Here is a 20,133-nt window from a genome sequence, read left to right on the forward strand (position 1 = left end):
CGAGATCGCTGACGGCATAGGGGGTGGGGCAAAAGGAGGGGAGCGAGTTTTCATTGGCGGAGACGCCGCGTGGCGAAAAGAGCGGGAACACGAGTTCATTCAAACCGGGGGAGGTGGGCGGGGCCTCGCCACGGCGGCGGGGCGGGCCCGAGGTGGGCCTGAGGTGAGTCCGGCAGAACCGGGGGGAACCGGGGGGAACTGAGGACAACGGGAGGAAACTGGGAGGGAGGCGGGGAAAACCAGCGAGAACCCCGAGGTGAGCCGAGCGGAACCGGAAAGGATTTGGGGGGAACTGGGAGGAGTCTAGGGTAGCCGGGCCCCCGCGCCTCCGTGGGCAGGGGCGGGGAGAATGGCGGGATGGGTCAGGTTGAAGGGAGCACGGTGAGTCCTGTGCTCCCAGCTTCCTGCTCAAGCAGGATTGCCCCAGAGCAGTTTCACAGCATTGCAGCCAGATGTTTCTGGAGTATTGCCAGTGAGGGAAACTCCGCACCTGCTCTGGGCAATGTTCCAGTGTATGATCACCCAACAGTAAAGAAATTATTCCTCATATCCGAGTGGAATTTCTCATGTATCATTTTCTGCCCCTTGGCTCTTGTCCTGTGGCTGGGCTCCACCCAGCAGAGCCCAGTCCATCCTCTGAAGCCTCTCTCCAACAGGGACAGTGCTGATGGGGTCCCCTCTCAGTCGTCTCTTCTCCAGGCTGAACAGGCTCAATTCCCTCAGTCTTTCCTCGTAAAAGAAGCTGAGATCCATCCCTCGGTTGTTCCATCCCTCGGTTGTTCCATCCCTCTGCTCCCCCTTGGCTTCTTGGCAGCTTCTCTTCAAGTCATCTCTCTCCCCAGGCATGGCTCCTTGTGTTTGTGTCACACACACACACAAACAGGAGCCCTATGTCTGTGTCACACACACAAACAAACAGGAGCCCTGTGTCTGTGTCACACACACACACAAACAGGAGCCCTATGTCTGTGTCACACACACACACAAACAGGAGCCCCGTGTCTGTGTCACACACACAAATGAGCAGGAGCCCCGTGTCTGTGTCACACACACAAATGAGCAGGAGCCCCGTGTCTGTGTCACACACACACACAAACAGGAGCCCCGTGTCTGTGTCACACACACACACAAACACGAGCCCCGTGTCTGTGTCACACACACAAACAAACAGGAGCCATCAGTCTCTGTCAGGGGGAAGAGGGGCCAGTGGCACCCTGGGCTTGCTGCCCTGGTCACCCAGCCCCTTTCCCACAGTTAACTTCCTTGGTTCCTGCTTTTCTCCAGGTCGGCCAGAGAGTCCACAATCTCTGCAAAACACAAGCATGGCATTAACTAACATTTGTGGTGGGCTTGTTTGGGTTTTTTTAACAGATGAGAAGATGGCTTTCCCTCACTGATGAGGATCAGGACATGGAGTCGGCCTCTGCTGGGGCCAGCACAAAGGGTGAGCAGGGACAGCCTGAGCAGACAGCCCAGCCCAAGGACAAGTAGCTGTGTCTGTGGAAACACCCTTGTGAACAGCTGCAATAAACTGTCCTCCCAGCCCAGCACCACACAGTGGTAGGTGTTGGATTAGGGTCATATTAGGGTAATAAAGCCATCCTGTTTCCTCCATGTGACTTTGTCAACATCCCTAATGATATTTTGGTATTTTCTCTTCAGACAGGGCTATTCCCTGTGCCAGGGAAGTGCTTGTGGGAAATGGAAGCACACAGATGGGACACTCAGTGGTTTCTTGGGCACGTTTCCCACATCTCTTGTATGGATCTGGTCCTGTAGGATGGAGTGGATGAAACTGAAGGAAGTTTTCTCCCCTTAGACAAATGAACCAAGGGAAGGATATGAGCTCTGTGACTTCAAACACACCAGAAATATTCCTCTGTAATTTCCTGATGTTGCTGTTGTATCTCCTGCTGGAGACCAGTTATTTGTCTGATCAGACACAAATCAGCTTCAGAGACAGTGAAAACTTCCCTGCAATTGAGCAATGCCTAAGACTGCAATTTACAGCTAAAGCCCAAGGCAGGAAATGTTCCTGCAGTGTTGTGGCTGCTCCTCCAGCTTATGGGATCTGCAGGACCTGAGTAGGGATTAACTCCTCTCTTCCTGCCCCTGCTTGTCTGATAGAAAAAGCTCCTTTTATGTGACACCACATGCACAAGCAGCCTGGAGATTATTGTCATGGCATGGGTAAATAATGTCAATGTGTGAGGTCTGGAACTGGGGGACTTGTTGGCACAAAAAGGAAGGTCAAGGCAGGATCCCAAAACACAAAGCCAAGCAAATTCTTTGGGAAATGAGGGGCAAACAACCTGCTGAAGCAGCTGATGAGGGATGCAAAGGCCTGTGCAGCAGGTGTATGGGACACTCACCCTCGGCAGAAGGACGCTGGGAAGGGTCACAGGCCTGGCACTGCTCAATGATTTTCCTCAGATCTTCAGGACAATCTTCCCCAAGAGGGTCCCAGTACTGGTGATTGCAGATTTTCTCCACGATCTCCCCAGGAGTGCAGCCTAGACAAGAAATGCCAACAGGAGCGTCAGGATGGAGCTCTGCTGCCACAGGAGGGTGCTGGGGAGGGAACCCAGCACACAGCCCTGCCAAGAGCCTGCCTGCAGCCTGTGCCAGGGAGAAGCCAGCAGGGAGGTGACCCAAACTCCATCTGCAATGAATCCCACTGCATTTGGCGTGACACTGTTGGGCTTCACTAGAGCAAGATGTGTTTATGCTTAACTGCCCATGACCATCCAATAGAAACAAAAATTATTTGCATGTTTGTGGTTTAGGCAGGTTGCTTTACTACAATACTTTACTATATTGGAGTTTCAGGAGAAGCTGTCAGGCACACCAGGAGCTGGCACCTGGCAGGGATGCTCAGGGAAGGAGCAGGGAGCACCCAGTGCCAGGCAGGAACCACACTGTGCCGTGAGGCTTTCATGCAGGGAACCAGATACTCCTGTCTCACCTTCAAATGGGATTTTGGAGGTTGCAATCTCTGCCAGAACGATCCCAAAGCTGGAAGGAGACAAGCAAGAGTCTCAGTATTCATTCCACCATGTATTCCTCCCTTCTGGTGGAGAGGGCTGCTGGGCTATGCCAACTGGAAGCATCTGCTGGTGTGTCTGATTAAACCTGGCCTCCTTCCATAGCTCAGCAGCCTCTCTGCCAGACACCTGCCTGCTCACAGGCATCTCCTGGGAGGGACAGACACACCTGTATATTTCACAGGGACTCTTGTAAGGGTAGTTGATGTCTTTTAGGTTCTCTGGAGCAATGTAGGCCAGCATAGAGACTTGTTTCCAGTCCTTCTTGGCTTTCCTCTTGATGGATGATTCTGTTTCACACAGCTCAAATCCTGACAGCTGATTGAGAGAATGACAGAGAGAAAAGGAGAAGTAGAAACCTGTGGTGCAGCTAGACTGCCCCAAGATGGAGAAAACAGAGAGAGATGCCCTGGGCAGCAAAGGCTGGTAAGCAGCTGTGTGTGCTGCCCTGCACGGGTCTCTTCCTGCAAGCAAAACCAGAGGTGAGGGCTTTAGGAACCCGGGCTGGATGCTTTAGGAACACTCACTTTGCTGATGGTAAGACCATGATAGGGAGGTTTAAGTGCCTAAAGTCATTGGGGAGATGCCACTACCCCATTTTATCCTGGACCATCACAATTCCCTTCAGTGTTAGTGCAGGGAGACATCCACAAAACCATTTAAAACTCCCAAAAGCATCTCCAGGCATGGTGCTTACCTTCACACAGTAATCCCCAGCCACCAGGAACTTGCTGCTGCAGATGCAGCCGTGGAGTCGGGACTTCTCCCCTGTCTGGTGCAACCTGCAGATGGAAGGGACAAAGGACTGCACATGATGATGATGATGATGATGATGATGATGATGATGATGATGATGATGAAGGACTGACCCATCCCCACCTTGGTGCTCTCTCCTGCTGTGGAGGGAAGGACTGACATGCAGAGAAGACAGCAGCTCTCTGCCTGTCTTGCTGGATCAACCCTGAGCTCCTGTGGGCACAGTACAAACCTTGTGGATGGGCAGGACCTGTAAGGAGAGCTGCCATGCTGCAGGGCACTTCCAAATCTGCCCTGGGGATCTGGGAAAGGGGATTTCCCCCTTCCAGGCCTTTGCAGGCTTGAAGCCAGAGGTGGGGGACAGTGCCCAGGGTAGATGGGAGCTGCTGCATCCAAATCCACCACCTATCCCTACAGCAGCCTCCCATGCCAGGGTCCCAAGGTGGTGTCACTGGGAATCAGTGTCTAACAGGAAACCACAGCTTACTCTGAGGTACCAGGGAGCTGCCCTCAGCTTTCAGGTGATCAGGTGAATTTACTCACTGGTTACACAGGTGCTCACCTGTAAAGGCCTCTGGCAGCCCCCAGGGCCATCCGAATGCGGATGTCCCAGGAAAGGTTCTGCTGCTTGTTCAGCACGTCCCGCAGCGTCCCGTGCTTGCAGTACTCCATGACGATGGAGAAGCAGGGGCTCCCATCTGCAAGGCAAAACCATCCTGCCTTGTGCCACCTCCTGGGAGGGGACCACAGCAAGGCACATGCCACCAGCCAGCACTGGGCATGGCAGGGAGGAAAAGGGTGACATGAGTGTGACACCCCTACCGTTCTCCTCAATGCAGATCCCGTACATGCGAAGGATGTTTGGAGACTCAAACTTCTTCAGGGTCTGAATCTCCTTCTCAAAGATGTCTCTCACCTTGCTGTGGAGATGGACAGTGTGGTGAGGTCCCTGGAACAAGGCATGGCACAGACTGTGCCACCCTCCTGGGGCCACACTCGTTCCCAGCCAGGACAACTCACACTGGGTCAGTGGTCAGCGGCCTCTTGAAGGTTTTGATGGCAACAGGGTACTTGAGGTACTCGCCCTCGTAGAGGTCGTAGCTCTCTGTGTCCTGCAGGTGCCTGTGGAAGGTGAGCTGGTCCCGCTTGATCTCAGTGATGTCTTCTCTTTTGCCAACGTTCACCTTCTTCAAGCCTGCTCCCACCATGTGCCAGAAGGGAACAAGGGACACGTTAGGCAGGGCTTGGGGGGAAAGGACACAGTGCACAGGGTGAGGTGGTGTGACACCGACTTACGCTCCATCTCACGAATGACTTTGTTCAGCTCGCTTTTCATCCAGTCCATTTTGCTCTCCATACACTCCCTGTCGATGTAGACCTCCTCAAGAGCATCTTTGGGCTCCTCGGTACCTAGGGAGAGAAACAAGCAGAGGTTGGCCCACTGGATGAACAAGCATGATTGTGTGGTTTGTTTCTTTCATGGTTTAAATGTCCCTTGGGCTCTTCATGGCCATCAAGTCAGAGCTTGGTAACAGCTGGAGAGAGGGGCAACCACCAGTCACAGGTTAGGAGGGTTTGCTAAATGCACTCACTTGCAATCACCTGGTCCAAGAAAGCTCTGTCATCCCTCAGGTCCTCAGCATCCTGCCTGCGACACGTCTTTGACTGGAAGGCTTCCAGGAAAGCCTGTTTCTGCTCTGCCTGCAGCAGGAGGGAGAGCCCCTGGGCAATGTCCTCCAGGCTTTCGTTCACCCAGACAAACTCCTCGCCAGTGCTTCGGGCTCGCAGGAACTTCTGGATCCAGCTGGTCTGGCTGTATTTCATCACCAGTTTCTGGGCTTCCTCCAGTGCCTGGAGCAGCTTTTTCATCAGTTCCTCTTCGTGGTGGGAGATGTGCTGTCGTGGCTGAGCCCTGAGGATCCTCACGGGCTCCAGCAGGATCTGGATGCGCTCCACGAGGCGCTGGCACTGGTGCTTGCAGCACTTCACCTGCTCGAACTGGGCATGGATGGCCTGGGCCACAGAGAACACCCTCTCCACGATGTCCATGCTTGCAGCAAAGGGCTCGGCCACGGGGGACGGCAGTGGCTGGTGCAGGGAAGCCTCAGGTGCTGCTCAGAGATGCTGCTCTTCCTCACCTTCCACCCTAGGGAACAACACCCTGACATGACACACATCCTCCCACAGCCCCTCATCTCCTGCTGCTTTGCTTTCCCTGCTTTGCCTCCCACTGCAGTGCCTGTGCAGGCTGGAGCAGGCACACACATCAGTAACAGCGGCAGTGGCACATCTTTCTCACAGTAGCAAGAGATGTTTTGGCTTTATTTAGGTACATTAATTTAATGTACAATTAATTAAATGTAATTGTTGCAGACATCTTTTATGGAAAATCCTTTCCTTAGGATTTTTCCTCCTGAGAAGCTGGAGGCCTCAGGAACAAAAGGTAAATAGTGATTATCTGCTGCTGTGGAGTGCAACAGGTGCATCTGTGATTGGTCTCATAGTGTTGTTTTTAATTAATGGCCAATCACAGCTGGCTCGGACTCTGTCCGAGACACAAGCCTTTGTTATCATTCTTTCTGATTCTATTCTTAGCTAGCCTTCTGATGAAACCTTTTCTTCTATTCTTTTAGTATAGTTTAATGTAATATATATTATAAAATAATAAATCAAGCCTTCTGAAACATGGGGTCAGATCCTCGTCTCTTCCCCAATCCAAGAACCCCTGTGAACACCATCACATTTAATTAATTAATTAATTAATTAATTAAATGTCTGAGCTAAATCCCAGAGAGCTTCCACCCAGAGGAGCAGGAACACCAGTGACCCAAGGAGCATCCCCTGGGCAGCATTCCTGGCTCCAGCCCTGCATCACCCTGGGTTCCTGCCCGCAGAACCCGTATCTTTGGCTATAAAGATCTGTTTTCATTTCTACCCAATGTCTCTCTCTGTGGTCACCCATCTAATAAAGGTTTGTGCATCTTCACAGCCCCAGCTTCTCCCCATTTTCTCCCCATAGCTCTGTTCTGCCCACCTAAGATTTTAAATCAAGCTCTTTCTGTACGCTCAGCATCCCCTCAAGGAAGGTGCCTGCTCCCCAGCCCACATGCAGGTAGCAAGGACAGAAAACCACCCCTGTTGAAAGGAAATTAGCAGCAGCCCCTCTGACCCAGCCAACGCTAAGAGAGGGGTGCCAGGTTCTCCTGGCTGGAAAGGAGATGGAAACGCACCCAGAATCCAGCGGCAGCCGCTCTCCCGTGCTCTTCAGGCTCTCTCCAGCAGGCCCCAAGGCAGGATCTCCTCTGCTCGCCAGGAGAAGGGAAGGTCGGTGACCTGCCCGTGCCTCCTGACCTCACTGCCTGCGCAGGCTGGAGGGGCACGGCGGGCCGAGCGCGGCTTTAAAGGGTGTCACAGCGGAAGGGACATTGTGCAAGGCACCTTCCCACGCCAGCACAGCTCCCGCTTCCCAGAAAGCTGCCCGGGGTATTCCCGAGGGCTGAACGCCCTTGTGATGGGTTTTGCCTGGTGGAAGAAGGAATTGCCCACAGGAAGTGCAGTGGGAAAAAGGGGATGGGGAAGTTATTCATGCCTGTGTTGATGCTTCTGCTATTTTGAGCATCACAACCTGTTCTGCTGAGCTGGCAGCTGTGGGAAGGTTTGCCCAGGGCACTGGAACACCCACAGCAAGGGCTCCGTGCCCTGTTGAACCTCCTACATGTGCAGTGACACCCTCCAGACCCTGCTCCTCTCGCCATCCCCGAGCCCCAGGAGCACCAAAGGAGCTGGGCTGTGGGCACCAGGGCTGGAAGCAGGGCTTGACCTCTGCTGGGACTGCAGGAAGTTTTGCAGATGGCTTCGTCAGAGGGCCGGGCTAATTTTGGGAAGCTCTGGGGTTCACGTGACGCTATTGCCCAACTTCAGAGAAGTGAGTGGCAGCTTCTGCTTACCCAGAGCCCCAACGTCACACAGCTCTGCTGAGAATATCCCCTGCAAATCTCCTGCCTCACTGAGGGGAGCCAGGAATGGTGGCTCCAAGGGCCATCAGCACCTGGAAAGGGACACACGAAGGGTGGCAGAACAAAATTGTGAGCAGCCCTGGGGGATACATTTCCCAGACCCTTTTTAGAAAGTTTTATTTTTCAAAATATACAGTTTATTTACAATTGTAGTGTCTACAGTTTTACATATAAATTTATTTCAAACCTTTAAATATCTGCAGTAAACATTAGGGAAAAAAATAATAAAAAATAAAATCACAGGATCAGCAAAAAAGGCATCTCATAGTAATTCTTTTCATCGGAGTTTGAGTTTCAAGTAGCCAATGTCTATGAAAACCATGAACTTGATAAATCTGGCAGAGAGATAGGGTTAGAAAAAGGCACAATCCAGAGCTGTGGGACCTGCCCCAAAAGGGCTGCAGGCCAAGAAAACTCTGTGCTGAGATGGGCTGGGAGAAGGACCTAGGGCAGGGAATCCCCTCGGCATGAGTTAGGCAATAGAGGCAACTGCAGCGTGCTGGGTGCCCTGGGGAGAGGGCAGCCCGGGAGAGACAGAGAGAGAGGGCTCTGGCAAGGTGCCAGGGCAGGGGAGGGAGGGTGGCATCAGGCACTTCATCTTCCAGGCAGCAGATCTGCCCGTGCATCCATAGCCTGGAGCGGGAGGGCAGCGAGGTAGGGCAGGGGTGCACCAGGGGACCCCACAGCCTCTTCCTCCCCTTTCCTCACCATCCTCAGCCCCCCGTCCCCCTGCCAGTGCCACAGCTGGACCACAGCACTCCACAGGGATGCTCCACTTGGAGTCACTCTGTGGCTCAGCCCCCAGGCAGGGGACAGGGCAGGGACACCAGTGCAGGGGCACAGAGCCAGCAGCTGAGCTCTGGGCTGGGGCTGTCAGTCCTCTTTCTTGAAGGTCTCCTCAGGGATGAGTGTCCGGAAAGGATAATCCCAGAAGCGTGTGCTGATGCCAAAACCTGTGGGCAGGGAGGAGAGAGTTCAGCCCACGGCACCACCATCAAGGTGTTGCAAGGGCTCTGTGTTAACTGGTGAGGAAGGAGTGCCCATGTTTTGGGGAGGGAGGAAGGCAAAGTGAAGACGAAGAGGAAGAGCAGAGCAGGAGCTGGCTGGGCCATGCCAACAAGCCCCATGAATGATAGCTTATCTGGATGGGGCGTTTTCTCCTAGGAAACCGGGCAAAGGGCAGGTTGAGCAAGCACTGGGCTAGAGAAAGTGTGGGGCGGATCTGGAGAAGCCCAGGGCCTCACCCTCCACCTGTCAACACCTCCCAGCAGGAAGAGATGCTGCCCTGGGCAGGGATAGGCACCCACATCCAGCACCATGGGGGTTTGCCATTCCAGGCAGCACTGATGCCCACCAGTGAGCCAGCTGCTGCCTTCACCCCTGCTCTGACTCCTCATCCTCACCCTGGGCGCCAGGAAATATTCTCCACGGGCTACAGCACCTCACTGTACAGCACAGTGCTTGGCTTTCCTCATTCCAAATCCCAAATATTTTGGAGCAATCAGCTTCACCCACGCAGCTAGGCTGGATCTTCGACATCCCCTTCCCCTGCCAGCACGCACGGGGAGCGCAGCACTACCTGATTTTTGGTGTTCAAAGTGGTGCTTGACGTGGTAAGCCTTGAGGCCGTACAGGTAGGTGCCCTTTTTGGGGGAGCCATAGTGGAGGTAATAGTGCATCATGTCGTAGATGACGTAGCCGCAGAGGCCCCCGACGAAGACGCAGAGCCCCAGCACCTCGGGCAGCAGCAGCCGCAGCACGCCGTAGAAGAAGCCGATCACCAGCGAGGCCGGCACGGGAGGGAACACCAGGCGGGAGCTGTCGAAGGGAGACTGGAAGCAGAGAGGGATGGTGGGACAGGCAGCTCCCACTCACCCTTCCTCCCTCTGCACATCCCTGCCAAGCATCAGGGAAACCCATCTGGGAGAAGCCAACAGCAAAATCCCTCCCCAGGCTGTACCTGGTGGTGGGAGCAGCCCCCCATGCATGCCAAGGTGCCCAGGCAGGGGGTGGCTTTGTCTGGTAGGTGCCCAAGCTCCCCATTTCCTCCAGCAAAGCTAGAGAGAGCCTATGGCTCTTTTGGTTTTCCCTCTTGCCCAACCACACATCTTGAAAAATTAACTCCAGCTTCTCCAGGGCTGTTTTACAGCCCTTGCTGGTATTGGGCAAGTGCCTCGCTTGGGATGCCACCAGTCACACTGAGCAGGCAGCAACAGGCCCTGTGTGGGCAAAGGGCACACAGTGACAGCTGTGGTGGGGCAAAGGCCACCATTCCCACGGGCCAGGCGGTGCCAGCGGGGGCGGGAGCTGCGACTCACCTTGTGGTGCTGCCCATGCAGCAGGAAATGCAGCGTGATCAGATAGTAATTGCTAGCGGGTGGCTTCATGTGGAACACAAAGCGGTGGATGAGGTACTCTAGCAGGGACCACAGGACCATTCCCAGGAGGAAGATGAAGGGGAAGTAGTATTTGTGGACAGGGATGGAGTACTCTACACAACAAGACATGCAGCGGTCAGCAGGGCAGGTGCAGGTGCTTTTATCCATCACCATCCTCCCACTGGCATCAGGGTGATGCTCAGCTCTCCTTCCCCCCCACCACTCATCCACCTCCTGCCCTGAGCTCCTCTAGGGAGCTAACTGCCCAAGCTCTGCTCTAAACCACATTTTCCATTGATTCCTACTAATTTACAGAATCAGCCAGCTTCTTGCTGCCTCAGGAATACTGAGGGGAGCTCCCTGCATTCCAGATTCCAACGTGGGCTTGGATGTGCACTCTAGGGACTACATCACCATTACACAGCTGCTTCACCCACCAAGAACAAGGCAGGAGGGACCTAAGTTGCACAGGCAGCACTCGTGACAGTAAAACAGTGCTGTTGGTGTTGGTGGTTATTTTTTTGGGGGGAAAAAGAAAAGACTTGTTGGGCACTTTCCCCCGCAGAACATTTTTCAGCCACCTCCTTCTTTCAGGGCTGGCTGCCAGCCCTGTGTCCTTCCTAGCAAAATTTGGATTGCCCCAAAACCCACTTATTTTTAGGGAAAAAAATCCCCACAAAACTTGGCAGCAAGGTGCTGGATGCCACAAGAAGCAGGGAGTGCCTGTGCAGCCGGCGCTCCCCACCCCACAGCTGGGCACAGCTGGCACTGGGTGGCACCTTGCAAAAAAAATAGGGAGCCCAGCAAAAAAAGGGAAAAAAAAAAAAAAGACAACAAAGAAGACAGCTTGCCCTGGGCACGGTTGTTGTTGCCGGGGGAGCAGGGAGCAGACAGTGGGAGATTCAGGGGCAGGCGCTCGGGGCGAACAAGCCGCGCTCTGTGAGGAGCCGGCGGCGCTCAGAGCCGGGTTTGTTCCCCGGCATTCAGCCCGGCCGGGTGGGCGGCGGCGGCATCGGAACCGCCCCGGCACCCGCAGCGCTGTGGGCACCGAGGGAACGAGGCAGGAGGGAGCAGGTTCAGCCCAGGGGGCTCTGTGCCTCTGCTGATCCCTGGGGGACCAAACCTTGTGGGGAGAGGAAGGGGATGGAGGTGGGCAAGCACAGGGGGCTTCATGCAGGGGACACGCTGGTGGCCACAAGGGAAAGGTGCTGAACTGCTGCTCTTGCATGTGGCTTTGGTGAGCACGTACAGAGTGAGGGGTGAGGAAGGGATGCAGGTGTTCACCCACCCATTCCTGCCCCATGGCCCAGAGCGGGGTCAGCAATGGAAGCCCAAAAGCTTTGCTGCTGCTGCTGCTCGTACCTGTGGTGAAGGAGGAGAAGAGCCTGGTGTTGCCCTGAGCAAGGGAGGTGTAGCTGACCCAGCTGAGATAGAGCACCACGGGCGTCCACACCATGAACACCACGTACCTATGGGGCAGGAGGAGCTGTCAGAGGGTGTCCTGCAGGCTGGTGAGCCATCCCCCTCCCAGGGCAGGCACCAGCTGGGGCACAGTGCAGAGCTCACCATGCTGTCTTGGAGAGGAACTCCAGGAAATCCGAGTGGAAGAGGCGGATGGGCCGATCCACGGGCTGGTGCACCCACTCATCGTACTTCTCCCCCAGGTAGCCCACCTGCCACAGCAGGGGCTTCTGCCAGTCCACCAGGTCCTGGGGGAGCACACAGGGGTTGTGGTGCTGGGGAGCCCACAAACCATCCCAGCACCAGGCACAAAGCTGAGCTGCTGCTGCTGCTGCAGGATTCTGGGCTGCAAACCCCTCCCATGCCCCAAGAGCAGCTGTCTCTGGTTCCAAGGTGCCCTGAGCTCCCTACAAGCACCAGCACGGGGCAGACAAGGGGCCAAACACACATCAGCCCAGGGCTTAGCTCACCCCCGTGCCACCAGGTACCTGCCAGGGGATCAAGGTGAAGGTGGCTGTACCCAGACCTGGCTCAGCATCAGGCCCTGATAACTGAGGCTCTTTGCTGCCAAGATTAGATAGTGAGCAGTGATATGGCCCAGCAGAACACCTCTGGTGCCACATGGATCCCATCCCCATGGCACTGCCCCAGCCAAGGACGTTTCTCCTTGTGCAAAGTACACATGGGGCGGCCACAGCTGTTTGGGCAGCCCAGTGAGGAGCAAACTGGGAAGGGATGGGGAGCAGGGACACAGGATGGGAACACAGACTCCAGCAGTGCTGCTGAGCACGGCTGAACTCAGGTGCAGGAGTAAAAAGGAACCTGTGTGGGTACACATGTTGGCATGGCATGAAAATTGGGAGGCACAACAGGCAGCACCACCTCTGCCACTGCTCAGCATCCCTGGACACATCTTCTGCTGGTCTGGCCAGATAAGGTGGATTCTTGGTCCCACCCCTGTGCCAGGACTGAAACCACGCTAGCCTGGCCAAGCCCTGGGCCTGCAGCTCTCCTTGGGCTGCTTGTGCCACACAGCACTGGCACAGCCATGTGGCACCTGGGGCTGTGCTGCCAGTGGTGGGGATGGCTCCGTTCAGGGCATCCCAGGGCAAGGATCCAGGGTGGCTTTGGGCACTTTGGGGGCTCTGCTGCAGGCAGGGATGAACACAGTCACACAGGAGGGGAAACAACCCCAGCTGGTGCATGGGATGGGAGCAGAGCCATTCTCCACTGGGGGGAAAGTTAAAGCAAAAAGGTCACTTGGAAATGGACATTCTCTTTTAAAGGTGCTCAGTGATAAAATATTAATTTGGGGGTTGAAAGATGTTCTCCTGCTCTAAAAAAACTCCAACTTTCTACAAGATAAAAGCATGCTCACCAACCAGCTGGGACCATGCAAGATGTGGTGACCAGATGGTGCTGTGGAGGGCAGGGGCAGCCAAAGGCACCTTGGGGACAAGTCCCCACTGTTGTGGCATGCTTGGGAAGCAGCTGGCAGGGCAGGAAGCACCCTGCACACACAGGGATCACCCTGCCCAGCCTGGGGAATCCCTTCCTGCTCATTACGAGTGCTCAGGCAAGGGGAAAAAAAAGAAAATAAATAAAGTAATAAAATAAATTAAGCAAGCAAGAAATAAAAGCAAGCAAGGTGTGGCTTGGCAACACTTCCCTGTGGAAGGGCACAGCAGCTGTCAGAGAAAGGCATCTCTCCCATGCTGCTGCAATGGGAGCCTCCCAGCGGGGCCACGCCTGTGCAATAAAGCATGAGCAATGCCATCCCCAGCAGGAGAAAGGGCACAAGTGGCTGGGTCAGCTTGGCTCCCTCACGCCATCCCTCCCATGTGACAGCCCAGCAGAAACCCAGCCCTCACGCAGGGAACGGGAGACCTGGTGTTTCCCAGGGGCACTCTGGCAAACAGTGTAGGAGAGACTCCAGAGCTCTTACCCTCTCCACAGGCACTGTTCTGTAGCAGAGATCTGTCTGCTCTGGAGTCTGGGCTGCTGCAGACACCTCCTTCTCATCCACTGTCTCAGAGAGGCTCTGGAAAGAGAGGGGAAACTCTGTGGTGAAGCACCAGCGGTGGATTCAGCTGGGATGGTGATGGTTGTAGCACTCAGGGGTATGGCCAGAGCGAGCTCCTGCCTGCTAAACAAATATGGGGAAAAATCTGGTGAATTTAAGTCAGTGAGTTCCTGCAGAGCAGGTTTCCTGAGGGAAGCAGCTGCTAGTGAGCTGCCCTGCCCTTCAGACTGAGCATTGTGGGCTCGGGGCTCTTTGGAAACCTCCTCTTGAGCCCAGTGTTTGGAATGCCCTGCCCATGGACAGGACAGCACGGCAGAGTGGCAATGCAGAAACTCTGGGCCCTGGGACAGCATTTTCCACTGCAAATGGGCAGTGCTATGGCAGAGGTCACCTTGGCACTGCCAGTAAAGCCTGGGGCATTGCTGGGTTACTGCTCCCTCCTCTCACCCCACTGATCTCCAAAAAACCCAGCTTGGCTTTTTGGTCCCTCAGAAAGCTGGGCTGGCAGACCTGGGGAGTGTGGTACAGCTGGTGCCACCACCCTTCTGTGGGCACAAGGGAAAACACACAGAAAGAGTGACCTTGTCCAGGGAAAAAGGCAAAGTGTCCTTCACAGGGTGACACTGGGCTGGCTGCCCTTGCCATGGGATATGAGGTGGGGTTTGGGCTGGCTGCCCTTGCCATGGGCTGTGGGATATGTGGGGGGTTTGGGCTGGCTGCCCTTGCCATGGGCTGTGGGATATGAGGGGGTACACTGGAGGGCACACTGAGGCACAGGGGATGCGGTGGTGGCAGGATGCAGACCCAGCTGCAGTCCCGCTGGCAGGGCGGGCTGAGGAACAGGAGGAACCTGCCTCGGCTGATGCTGGGAAGCAAACACGGTGCCAGCTGCCAGCGCAGCCTCCCTGCTGCAGCCGTGCCAGCCCCGGCGCCGGCCGTGGGGGCTCGCTGAGCCTGGGCCGTGCCCGTGCACACCCCGGGCCGGCCGTGCCCCCCGGCAGCAGCGCCGGCTGCCCTGCAGGACGTGCCGAGCATGCCTTTGTCCCGCTCTGCCGGCCCGGGTTACCCATTAACCCGGGCAGGGCACGGCGGGGCCGCAGCTCAGCCCTGCCCGATGCGGCTTCAGCTGTCCCGCTTCCAGACTGGGAGGATTTTCCCCCAGCTCCTCAGTGGATGCTCTCCCCACCGCTCTGACAGGGATGCACTGCCTCCCTATAGAGGGGAATACTGCCCTGGCAGCTGCAGGAGGGCCTGGGATGCAGGAAAACTGGTGTCACCTTGCCAGGATGTCAGGACTTAACTGGGGACACCGAGGCAGGGCTCAGGCACTGTTTACCCACGGCAGGCACTCCTTGCAAGATGTGCTCCCACCCCATTTCTCGGGCTAGCCGGATTAAAAGCCTCATTCTGCCGGTACAGGAACTGCATTACCCAGCTCTGAGGCAACCCCTTGCCTGGGGCAGCGGGCATGGGAGGACAGGGGATATTTCCAAACAGTATTTCCAGGCTGGAATCCCACTGGCATCAATTTTACTGCAGGCAGACCACCAATATGAGATGATGCTATGTACCACCACACCTCTCTGTGAGGATTCCCACTGCTATTTTCCATGCTGCACACTCTGTCCTTCAGCCAGACATTAAAAAACCCTAGGTCAGATGGGATGTCTTAAAATCCAGCAAAGCATGGTGGATTTATGGTTTTGCCTCTGCCCTGCAGGTGCTTTGGAAGAAAATTTGACTTTAAGAGAGTGAAATGGCTTGAACGGGCTGGGGCTCTCCACCTTCAGCTTGCACCACAGCCCAGGCAGCAGCAGGAAGGATGCTTAGGAAAGCTGGGCTGACGCAATGCCCGGCACCTCTCCTCCCTTTTCCGAAATGTTCACACACCTCCAGTTCCCCTGCCCATGGATGCCTGAGCACCGTGTCATGCCTGGAGGCTTCCTGGTCCTCCCAGGTCAGGGAGATGGACTGGGGGCTCACATCCCACCTCACCACCAGCACCTGGGCTGGTTACCATCAGTGACATGCCACTGCCCTGTGGGCTATGGCAGCTCCCTGTCAGCACCTGAATCATCTCCTACCCCTCCTCTTCCTCAGCTGGGGAGCAGGAGGAAGGCTCTCCTCTTGCTCACCCTGGAGCTGGCACTGAAAGGACTGGAGCTGTGTCGCAACCAGGACACAAACCACGCTGGCATGTCCCAGCTGGCTCCCCAAAGGGTGGCCTGTTCCTGCCTGCCCCAGGCACGCAGGGGCCCTGCTGAGATCCAGCCCCATGGCACCTGAACCACTGCTGGGGCTTCTGCCTGTTCTGCTCCAAGCAGGTGGGCTGGGAGGAGGCCCAAGGGCTGTGCTGAGCTGGGCTCTGCTGTCACCTGTGGGTGGTGAGGATGCACCTGAGCTGTCCCCAGGCAAACAGATCCTGCCAGGGAAGATGAACAAGGGACCTGACGTAAGGAAGGGAAAGTTAACGCCCACAAGGCACCGCAGCTGTGAGTGAGCAGCAGTCCTGGTGAGTGCTGCTGGTACACACAGGGCCAAACACCCAGGGCATGGCACGATCCAGCGACTGGGTGACCCAGCATCCACCTGAGAGCCTCTGGCTGCCCTGCGTGGGTCACACAGGGCGCTCTGCACTGGTCCTGCACCAGCTGGAGAGCACGGGCTGTGCCAGCCCAGTGCTGCCCTGCATCAGGGCTTGGGGCATTAAAAGAACAAAATCCAGCTGTAATGTGGGCTACAGACAGAAGGGGTGACCCAGCACAGGGTTCAGTGTTCTTGGGACACAGGCAGAGAAGCTGGAAAGCCCCCCCTGGCCCAGACAGGGCAATGCTGCCTGCAGACAGCTGTTCTGCCAAAAGCCTGGACCCAGGGGGATTTTCCACCCGTTTTCCCAGTGAGTCAAACCCCAGAGGAGTCCTACCATCCTTGCATTGCTCCACAGCCTCCAGCACCTTCACTGAGCTCCTCAGAAGCTGTTTGCTGGTGTCCACATGGGACAAGCTCTGTGGGCAGTGCAGGTACAGCACTGTAGCATGAGGACACCCCCGGAGGTGCAGAGGGCACCGAGCAAGGTGGGGGCACCATCCCACAGCACCACCCCAGCAGCACTGGGGTCTGTGTTCTCTGGCTGTGTCCTGGCCCATTAAACACTGGGTGCAGCAGGACTATTAAAAGGAGGTGAATTGAACTGCTAATCATAGCAGCAATATAAAAAGTGACTTCTTGTTACATCAGCCCCAAAGAGGTGCCCCAGGTGTCCCGCCCACATCCCAACGTGCTCGGGCTGGGATGCAAAGCCAGGGTAGGTGCAAGGCAAGGTGCAGCAATACAGGCAAGAGGAAGAGAAGGATAGTAAACCTGAGAAGGATGGAAGATTTACTGTGAGTCACAGCCACGTCATGCACCCCAAAGAGGCTGTGATGAAAGTCCCTCATTGCTCAAACTGGAAGGGTAATTAGATGATCCAGCTCCCTTCTAGCGCGGCTGTTAAAATCCACTGTCTAGTTTAGGTAATTATTGGTATTTACTTTGATCTCCCCTATATGTCCTGCTTGCATAGATAAAATATTTAGGGATTAATTTGTCCTTAGCCAAAAGGATTTGGGTGATGCAGAAAAGTGACCTGTGGCCAAAGGAGAGAGACACAGGAAGGGGCATGGAGAGGCCAGATCCAGTGGAATGAAGGCTGGATCTTGTCTTCTTTTTCTCTCCTGCATTAACACATTTTCCCCCCTTTGCAAAATCCTGGAAATTCCTGTGGGAAGCAGGGGAGGATGCTGGATGCCTGTGGGACCAGAGCATTCTGAATCTCTCAGCATGGGGATGATGCAGCCCTGGCACATCCAACGGGCAAGGAGAGGCACTGGCAAAGCTGTGGAGATCTGGAATCAAACTGGGGTAATGTAACACTTCCTCCAAAGAGCTCTTTGGGCTACACCTGCCCCAAAGCACCCAAAGCATGAACCCAAGCACCAACAAGGTCACCACCTCTCCCCAGAGAGGATTTTTGGGGGGTGGGGAGTAGGGCAGGGCAGCTCACACCTCAGCGCTTGCTGGATGCAGCCTCACCATGCAGCAGGCAGCTCTAATCCCTGCCCTGCGTGTTCCAGGCTGGGATGGTTTATCTGGCACCAGGCAGTGTCAGATCTCCCTGCAGCCTGCGTTATCACGCCATGTATTTGCATTGGGATGGTGGCAGCTCCCCTCGGCACGGGAACCCGTTTGTCCGGTACCTTCCTACCCCAGCCCGCTGGGCTCGTCACGCCTGCGAGGAGGCGGCGGCTCGGCGAGTGTCCCAACAGAGGAGGTGCCACGGCCGGGACCGTGCGGGGAAAGGGCAGGCGTTGCACCGGGGCTGAAACAAAGCCCCGTCTGTGGCGCTGGGGCCGGGGCTGGCCCTGGGCAGGACAGCAGCGAGAGCAAACAAGCAGCCAGAGGGACCGGCCGGTCACCGACCCCGCTGGGATGCCGAGAGAGGAACTGCGAGCTGGAGAAGGGGGCTGGGCTGGCTCTGCTGCTCAGCATCCTGCCCACGGCCGCTGGTGAGGGCTGGAAACTGCGCAGGAGTGCCCAGGGCCACCCGGAGGCTGCGGAACTTCCCTTCCACCTGGGCAGCGCGGGACTGGCACGGCGGGGACAGAGCTGTGTCCCGTGCCCCACACCCGGCAGGGAGGGACGTGGCTGGGCTCCTCTCTCAGCAGTGCCTGCTCACCACTGGACACCCCTGTGCCCAGCACCGTGGTCCCCGGTTGAGTGCTGACAGGGCCAGGAAGGGTGTCCTGTCCCAGTGCCCACTCCGTGCCAAAACTGACACTGAGCTCCATCTCCTGCATCCCTCCAAAGTCCCCAACACCTCCATGCCACATTGGCACCCCAGATCCACCCATCAGCCCGGCTTCCTAGCATGGCAGGAAGGGAGGTGGCCGTGGAGGGGGACCCTGCAGGTACCCAGCTCTGTGCACTTGGCACCCTCAGGGTCCCCTGCACCTCAGAGCCAGAGAACTCCTGGGAGCCAGGAGGCACACGGCACCTTGGCACCCTGCACACCTCAGGCACCACCCATGCAGACCCCAGGAGCCTCAAACATCCTCTGTCCTCTTCACCCCTCATGCCCTGTAGACCCCAGATCCTACAGAGCCTGATCCTATGGGTCCTGTCCTGCTCACACCCAACACACACCACGTCCCATACAGCTCAGACTGAGATCTCGGTGCACTAAACACCTTATGTGCTGCATGCACCCCAGAAACTTCCTACCTTGTACACCCCAAAGCCCATCCAGCCTCTGTATGTCCTGAACAGCTTGGGCGCTGAGAAGACTGGACCTGGAGTGCCCTGTATGACTCAGAGCCTGCACAGTTTGGATCCAGGGTGCCCTACAGACCCTGCACATCTCAGACTCCATGCACTCTGGACTTGAGATGCTCTATAACCCCAGCAGTGCCCAGATCCCAGAGAGCACAGACCTGGAGCACCTATCAAAACTCAATCCGGGACCTAGGGCACCCCATAATCTCTGTACATCCCAGTCCCGGGGACGTGGAGTGCCCTATAGAAACGCTGGTTTTGCCGGCCCTGGGAGATTTTTGCCTTAGAGAGACCCTGCACATCCTGGATCGGGACATTCGCTGTACAGACCCTGCACATCCTGGATCGGGACATTCTCTGTACAGACCCTGCACATCCTGGAGCAGCACCTGGGACACCCTACAGCCTCTCCATTTGCCAGTTTCGGGACCTGGGGCACCCCACAGCCCTTGTTCACCTGTACCCAGCACCAGAGGCACCTCGCAGAGGCTGCATGTCCCCCCGGCTCCCCTATAGCCGTGTCCCCCGGTCCCGGCTCGGCCCCGCGGCGGTACCTGCTCATCGCCGGGCTCTATGTCCCCCACGTAGTACTGCTCCAGCCAGCGGCGGGCGTTCTCCGAGTGCCGGTGCGGCGGCCCGTCCAGCGCGGCGCTCACGTCGGTGCCGGCTCGGCGGCGCAGCAGCTGCTCCCCGCCCGGGTGCAGCCGCACGAAGCCGCTCAGGTCGTACAGGCGGCGGCGGCAGGAGACCAGGCAGGCGCCCTGCGCGCAGCGCGCCCGCACCTCGGCGGCGCTGAAGGAGCGCGGCCCCGCCGTGGCCATGGCCCCGCCGCCGCTCCCCGTCCCGCTCCGCTCCCGTCCGAGTCCCCGTCCCGTCCCGTCCCGTCCCGCCGCCGCGCTCTGCCCGCACCTGCTCATCTGCATACATGCATATGCAGCCAGGCCACGCCCCGCGCCGCGCCCCGCCGCAGCCCATTGGGCAGCCAGGGACGGGTGGGGCATGGTTGGGGTGCGGAGGCTCCGCCCCAGGGCAGGTACCCTGGAAAGTGGGAATGGGGCATCCCTGGAGAGGCAGAGCGGGGCACAGGGGGCACAGGGCACCCTCAGGGGGGACGGAGAAATGGGGCGGCCCCAGGAGAGGGGAGA

General features: G+C 56.8%; 2 protein-coding genes and 1 long non-coding RNA gene across 4 annotated transcripts; 1 reads left to right on the forward strand and 2 right to left on the reverse strand.

Moving 5' to 3' along the window:
• Window positions 1–46: 46 nt before the first annotated feature.
• LOC141730772 (uncharacterized) lies at window positions 47–2,178 on the forward strand. The gene is made up of 3 exons (XR_012582429.1): window positions 47–163; window positions 1,372–1,560; window positions 1,663–2,178. It is a non-coding gene; the product is annotated as an uncharacterized LOC141730772 (long non-coding RNA).
• On the reverse strand, window positions 1,048–5,849 carry MLKL (mixed lineage kinase domain like pseudokinase). 2 transcript variants are annotated; one of them, XM_005490815.4, is made up of 10 exons: window positions 5,393–5,849; window positions 5,097–5,210; window positions 4,821–4,995; window positions 4,623–4,720; window positions 4,363–4,498; window positions 3,742–3,826; window positions 3,214–3,362; window positions 2,966–3,015; window positions 2,373–2,513; window positions 1,048–1,307 (listed from the first exon to the last, which is right to left on the reverse strand). In XM_005490815.4, exons 1-10 carry the CDS (start codon window positions 5,847–5,849, stop codon window positions 1,255–1,257), a joined length of 1,458 nt encoding a protein of 485 aa, XP_005490872.1. In that variant the 3' UTR covers window positions 1,048–1,254. The 2 variants fall into 2 exon arrangements, with proteins under 2 accessions (XP_005490872.1, XP_026651481.1); XM_026795680.2 differs by lacking the exon at window positions 1,048–1,307 and having other exon boundaries at window positions 2,251–2,513.
• A 2,666-nt stretch (window positions 5,850–8,515) lies between these two features.
• FA2H (fatty acid 2-hydroxylase) lies at window positions 8,516–19,885 on the reverse strand. The gene is made up of 7 exons (XM_074550969.1): window positions 19,543–19,885; window positions 13,601–13,696; window positions 11,761–11,903; window positions 11,557–11,663; window positions 10,135–10,307; window positions 9,396–9,648; window positions 8,516–8,769 (listed from the first exon to the last, which is right to left on the reverse strand). Exons 1-7 carry the CDS (start codon window positions 19,807–19,809, stop codon window positions 8,690–8,692), a joined length of 1,119 nt encoding a protein of 372 aa, XP_074407070.1. The 5' UTR covers window positions 19,810–19,885; the 3' UTR covers window positions 8,516–8,689.
• Between the last annotated feature and the right edge of the window lie 248 nt (window positions 19,886–20,133).

The sequence above is a fragment of the Zonotrichia albicollis genome, chromosome 13, assembly GCF_047830755.1.
Source record: "Zonotrichia albicollis isolate bZonAlb1 chromosome 13, bZonAlb1.hap1, whole genome shotgun sequence".
Taxonomy (NCBI): domain Eukaryota; kingdom Metazoa; phylum Chordata; class Aves; order Passeriformes; family Passerellidae; genus Zonotrichia; species Zonotrichia albicollis.

Coding starts and splice junctions, on each gene's coding strand:
- FA2H (XM_074550969.1), bottom strand. CDS start 19,809: ATGGCCACGGCGGGGCCGCGCTCCTTCAGCGCCGCCGAGGTGCGGGCG. Junction 11,664..11,760: donor TTCCTCTCCAAGACAGCATG/GTGAGCTCTGCA, acceptor CCTGCCCCATAG/GTACGTGGTGTTCATGGTGT. Junction 9,649..10,134: donor TGCATGGGCAGCACCACAAG/GTGAGTCGCAGC, acceptor CTCTGCTTCCAG/TCTCCCTTCGACAGCTCCCG.
- MLKL (XM_026795680.2), bottom strand. CDS start 5,849: ATGGACATCGTGGAGAGGGTGTTCTCTGTGGCCCAGGCCATCCATGCC. Junction 5,211..5,392: donor CTTGGACCAGGTGATTGCAA/GTGAGTGCATTT, acceptor TTCTCTCCCTAG/GTACCGAGGAGCCCAAAGAT. Junction 4,721..4,820: donor CCGCTGACCACTGACCCAGT/GTGAGTTGTCCT, acceptor CCATCTCCACAG/CAAGGTGAGAGACATCTTTG.